Source organism: Rosa chinensis, chromosome 5, assembly GCF_002994745.2.
Source record: "Rosa chinensis cultivar Old Blush chromosome 5, RchiOBHm-V2, whole genome shotgun sequence".
In the NCBI taxonomy this organism is placed as follows: Eukaryota; Viridiplantae; Streptophyta; class Magnoliopsida; order Rosales; family Rosaceae; genus Rosa; species Rosa chinensis.
The window spans coordinates 39,067,847-39,073,207 of record NC_037092.1 but is presented as its reverse complement, the minus strand read 5'-3'; the positions used below and the strand labels follow the sequence as shown (position 1 = coordinate 39,073,207).

General features: G+C 41.0%; 1 protein-coding gene across 2 annotated transcripts; it reads left to right on the top strand.

Moving 5' to 3' along the window:
* Positions 1-397: 397 nt before the first annotated feature.
* Positions 398-4,855, top strand: LOC112167354 (cytochrome P450 94C1). Of its 2 annotated transcripts, XR_005810621.1 has the most exons (2): positions 398-2,136; positions 4,437-4,855. XR_005810621.1 is itself a non-coding variant. In XM_024304367.2 (1 exon), the coding sequence occupies exon 1, from the start codon at positions 448-450 to the stop codon at positions 1,939-1,941; it is 1,494 nt and encodes a 497-aa protein (XP_024160135.1). In that variant the 5' UTR covers positions 398-447; the 3' UTR covers positions 1,942-2,183. The 2 variants fall into 2 exon arrangements, 1 of the variants encoding a protein (XP_024160135.1); XM_024304367.2 differs by lacking the exon at positions 4,437-4,855 and having other exon boundaries at positions 398-2,183.
* The last annotated feature ends 506 nt before the right edge of the window (positions 4,856-5,361 follow it).

Here is a 5,361-nt window from a genome sequence, read left to right as displayed (position 1 = left end):
GAAAGTTTTGTGCAAATTTTAAAAAGGTTTCCAAAAAAAAAATGCTGATGAAGTCAGGTCACTATCGAACCGTCGTCCCCAAAAAGCAGCCGACAGCAGACGCGAATACGAAGCTGTTAGCACACTGCAGCGCCGCTGCACAAGCCTTCATAAAACGAATATAATACACAGCATAAACAAATACCCCACGTGCCTTTTTACAGAACCCTGACGGTGACTCCGGCGATTACGTCACCCTTTGTTATATTGCGCACGCGTTATTCATGCAAACCCACCCTCCTCCTTCTGTCCGTGTCTGTTTGTCAATTCCACAATTATTCAAAAATAATATCACCACTCTAAGTGCGCCCGACCCTACTCTATCCCACCCCCTTATATAACCCCTCCCACCTCTCACCTTTCACAATTCACATTCCCTTCTCTCATTTCGATATCTCAGTAATAACCATGGCTGGTTTGGAATCCATTTCCACCGTTTTCTGCTTCCTCTTCTTCTCCTTCACCGCTTTGTTCTCTCTCTTCTCCCTGCTTGTATTTATTCTCCGGCTCCGGCCCTGGTGCAACTGCCACGTCTGCCGGAACTTCCTGACCTCGAGCTGGACCAAAGACTTCGACAACTTCTGTGACTGGTACACCCATCTGCTGAGGAAGTCTCCGACGGGGACTATCCACCTCCACGTCCTCGGCAACATCGTCACTTCCAACCCGGAAAACGTGGAGCACATCCTCAAAACCAGGTTCGACAACTACCCCAAAGGCAAGCCGTTCACTGTGATCCTCGGCGATCTTTTGGGCCGCGGGATCTTCAACGTCGACGGCGACACGTGGCGGTTCCAGCGCAAGATGGCCAGTCTGGAGCTCGGCAGCCTCTCCGTTCGGTCCCACGCGCTCGAGGTCGTCGCCGCCGAGATTCACTCCAGGCTGATTCCGCTGCTCGCCTCGGTTTCCGGGAAGGAGTCAAACGGCGGCGTTTTGGATCTGCAAGACGTGTTTCGGCGATTCTCGTTCGACAACATATGTAAGTTCTCTTTCGGATTGGACCCGGGATGTCTCGAGCCGTCTCTGCCCGCTTCGAAATTCGCGGATGCGTTTGACCTGGCGTCGAAGCTGTCGGCCGAGCGTGCGATGACGTCATCGCCGGTGCTTTGGAAAATCAAGCGGTTTTTCAACGCCGGCTCCGAAAAGCAGCTCAAGGAAGCAGTTACAATGATCGATGATTTGGCCAAAGAGATGATACGACAGCGTCGGGAAATGGGCTTTGGCGCCAAAAACGACCTCTTGTCGCGATTCATGGCCACCGTCGACGACGATAAGTACCTGAGAGACATAGTCGTCAGCTTTCTCCTTGCGGGCCGTGACACCATCTCGTCCGGGTTGACCAGCCTGTTCTATTTACTGTCCCAACACCCGGAAGTGACGCAGGCCATAAGGGAGGAGTCCGATCGGGTCATGGGTCGGGCCGGAGCAACCCCGAGCTTTGAACAGATGCGGGAAATGCATTACTTGCATGCAGTGCTTTACGAGACAATGAGGCTGTTCCCGCCGGTGCAATTCGATTCCAAGTTTTGTCAGGAAGACGATGTGTTACCTGATGGTACTTTTGTCAAGAGTGGCACTAGAGTTACCTACCATCCCTACGCAATGGGCAGGATGGAGAGCATTTGGGGACCCGATTGCCTCGATTTCAAGCCGGAGAGGTGGTTGAAGAACGGGATTTACTCACCGGAGAGCTCCTACAGGTACCCGGTTTTTCAGGCCGGGGAGAGGGTGTGCTTGGGCAAGGAGTTGGCTCTGGTGGAGATGAAATGCGTCGCCGTTGCCCTTATTAGGAGGTTCGATATTCAGGTTTCACAACCCGGTCAGGCCCCCCGGTTCGCGCCGGGTCTCACGGCCACCGTAAGAGGCGGGCTACCAGTTCGAGTTGAAGAAAGGGAAGGCTAGGGACGCCTAGGGTAGCTGGCGCAATGTTCATGCAGATATGTTGCTTAGCTAAAACTTTCATTTGCCTTTCAGGGGCAAGTTAGCGTCTAGGGCATTAGATGAATGCTAACTTAGACCAACCCTTGGGCAAAATATTTAAGCAGTAGTAGCCCGGTACATATTTTAATCTAATGAAGAAGCATGAATCCTATGAATGTAAGCAGTCGTCTCTTATCCATATATAATAGATGAGCATTTGATTCCCTTTTGCCTTTGTATATATTTATTGTGTAGGCTCATGTATAGCGAGCTAATTAACTGCCTCAACAAATTGGTCTTTGCATATTTGTTTTTGAACATGACCCCTATTTGTTTATGGGCCTAGCTAGCTCCTACCTCGTCTTAGATATGGAGTTTGACGATGAATATCGATCATGTTTAAGTTGTTGGCTTTAGCAGCAGTATCTCCAAGATAATCATCATTAATGGAACATCAATATCTTTATAGTTTATATTGATTTGGTAGGAAGGGAGAAGGTAAATCAGCATGATCGATATCTTGATATGGTATGAAAGAAGAAGGTCGTGAGTTCAACTAATTGTTGAGTTACGCAACATTTCCCCACCAATCTTTTTCGATTTATATAATTTTATGGAAAAATTTCATAAATAGTCACTCAACTATGACTCATTTGACACTTTTGTCACTCAAGTTTCAAATATATCACTTTGATCACTCAACTATTACACTGTCAATCACTTAAGTCACTTCGTTAATTTTTTTTATTAAAAAAAATTATAAAAAAAATACTCTTTTGGTGACTTAAGTGATTGACAATGTAATAGTTGAGTGACCAAAGTGATATATTTGAAACTTGAGTGACCAAAGTGTCGAATGAGTTATAGTTGAGTAATCATTTGTGGAATTCTCCCTAATTTTATTACTTTTTCAAAGAAAAATAAATTAAATATATCAAAAATCATTTTGTTAGTCCTTCAAAAAAAAAAAAATCACTTGATTAGTCATTTGACTTTTGTCAAAATGTCTAGTAAATAACTTTGGCATGAAACATATTCTTTTGACAAAATTGACTTTTTCAATGGTACATTATTTTACGATATGCCGAGAATCGACAAAGAGAAACCTAATACCGACAATTGGAAAAAACTGCCAGAGAAGATTCTTTATGTACATTTTTCTTTTTCACATTAAGATTTTTTTTTTTTTTTTTTTTACCATAGAGTTAAGATTTTGTTGAAAACACAAAAAAGAATACTAAAAGAGTACAAAGAAAAGGGGAGATACGAAACCCAAAATGACTTTAGAAAAAACAGTGACAAAAGTCTAATAATTAACATTAGTTCCACATGCCTTTAGCTTCACTGTAGGCATACTATTCCTAGTAAAGTATGATTAGCCATGCTTCGTGAAAAATGATAAGAATAACTATGAATCATCATACTTTGTTAATAACCATGAGAGACCAACAGATAAGATACAAAATAAGAAAAATTTTATATCCGGCTCATTTCTCACAATTTAAGTAGTTAGAGGTTGTAGTTAATTATCATTATCCTACTCCGAAAGAGGAAATAGAGTAATTATCATTATCCCTCTCTGGAAGAGGTAATAAAGTTGTGGCATTGTCAGATAATCCTGCATCGTTAAGCACTTCTAAACTTGTCGAAATGCTAAGAATGCATGAAACACGAGGGAATTGAAGAGAATTGTTCGAGACAAATAGTGTTTAAAATATTGAAGAGAATCGTATTTTTTCGTTTTTGGTTTGAGAACAGAATTGTCTCTGTTGTAGGAAAACAAACCATGTTGTCAGTTTGGGAACTGATATCTATTGCCGTCAGATAGATGCAAGGCACTTACAATTTTCTGGAGACACAAATCGACAACATGTTCAGAAGCTAGATATTGTAAGATCACCACAAGAAATATCTCAGTCGATGTATGTGCCATAGATAACGTGGGCTACCGCCCCATGATTTGCATTATTATAAAGGTTTTCTTCGACAAGGTATCATGCTATATCTCCCAGATTTATAGGTAAAGGTATCCAAATTTCAAGTAGAAACCAGAAACAGTTGGATGCTATATCTCCCAGATTTATAGGTAAAGGTATCCAAATTTCAAGTAGAGACCAGAAACAGTTGGTGCATGATTCCATCAACTTGGATCAAGTTTTGTCGCAGCAGATGGATTACTGTGTGCTAGAATCCAACCTTTAAGCGTGTCAATGTATAGCTCCACTGTCTATAAAAGATGGTATGAAAGAGTGGTAGGTCGTTTTTTTTTTTTAATGACAAAAGGAAAAAAAAACTAAAGGTCAAAACCTCTAAGAACTCCCATGCCGAGCTGATCTAAATAGAATGTTGGTGTCAACATAAGGAAACAGAAAAATGATAGGAGCATAATAATGTGATAATAATATTGTTAATTCCCATATTTACTTTGTTAGTTTATCTTATTTTCTGGTTAATTTAGTTGTTTTTATGTTTATTAGGTTTTCCGAAGTAAGGAAAGAAATAAGAGCAAAAGGAAGGAAATATGTGCAAATAATGGAGAATTGTAGACTCTTGATGAATCAAGGAAGCTTAAAGCAACATGAAGAAAAAGATATTCAACAATTAATTCTCTTGGCTGCTCCTATTGGATAGAATGATGTCAATTAATCCTAAATCAATAAGAACATAACTAAGGGGATTACCGTTGAAGCCAAGGAGTGAGAGTCCCAAAAGGAAAGAAGGAAAGAGTTACAAACTGAAAAAAATCTCTCCTTGGATGTTGAAGAACCAGATCATCTCACATACGAAGAACCATAGACGCACCAGAGCTGGAGGAGAACCAAGACTGCAGAATCACACCAGAAATGATCGATCATTGGAATTTCCGAGATCGATCGCCGATCTGTATTTTCTAATTTTCTGATTTTTGTTGTGTTCTTTCTCTATGAACTCCTTTGTGTTTTTGATTCCCATCATGTGTAACTAAATTTCCAGTAGTTAGGGGGCAGTTGAAGCCCCTAGACATGATCCATAACATGCTTTGACATTCAATTTGTTTTCCAATTAATAAAGTTGAGGTTTTGTTTACCGATTTCTCATTGATGAAGTCTATGTTTGTATGCTTTGGAGGCCTACTTAGTATGCATGCTAGGGTTCTAATACTTTGATTGTTTGATGCCTGGATCAATAGTTGGATTCCTCAAATTGTCTAGAGAAGTAATTGGTAGTTTTCACTAGCAAGTAAACAAAACCCTTGGTTTAGCAAGGCTCTAAGTCAATTGCGATGCCTAGTGATTGCTCAAAATCTTTTCAAACTTAATGATCTCTGCATGTTAAATCTAATAACGTACCCTTAGGTTGCATTGCTTGGGAATAGTCTAGGTGTAGAGCACTTCCTGCCTAGCGTACAAAGTAAGAAAGAGT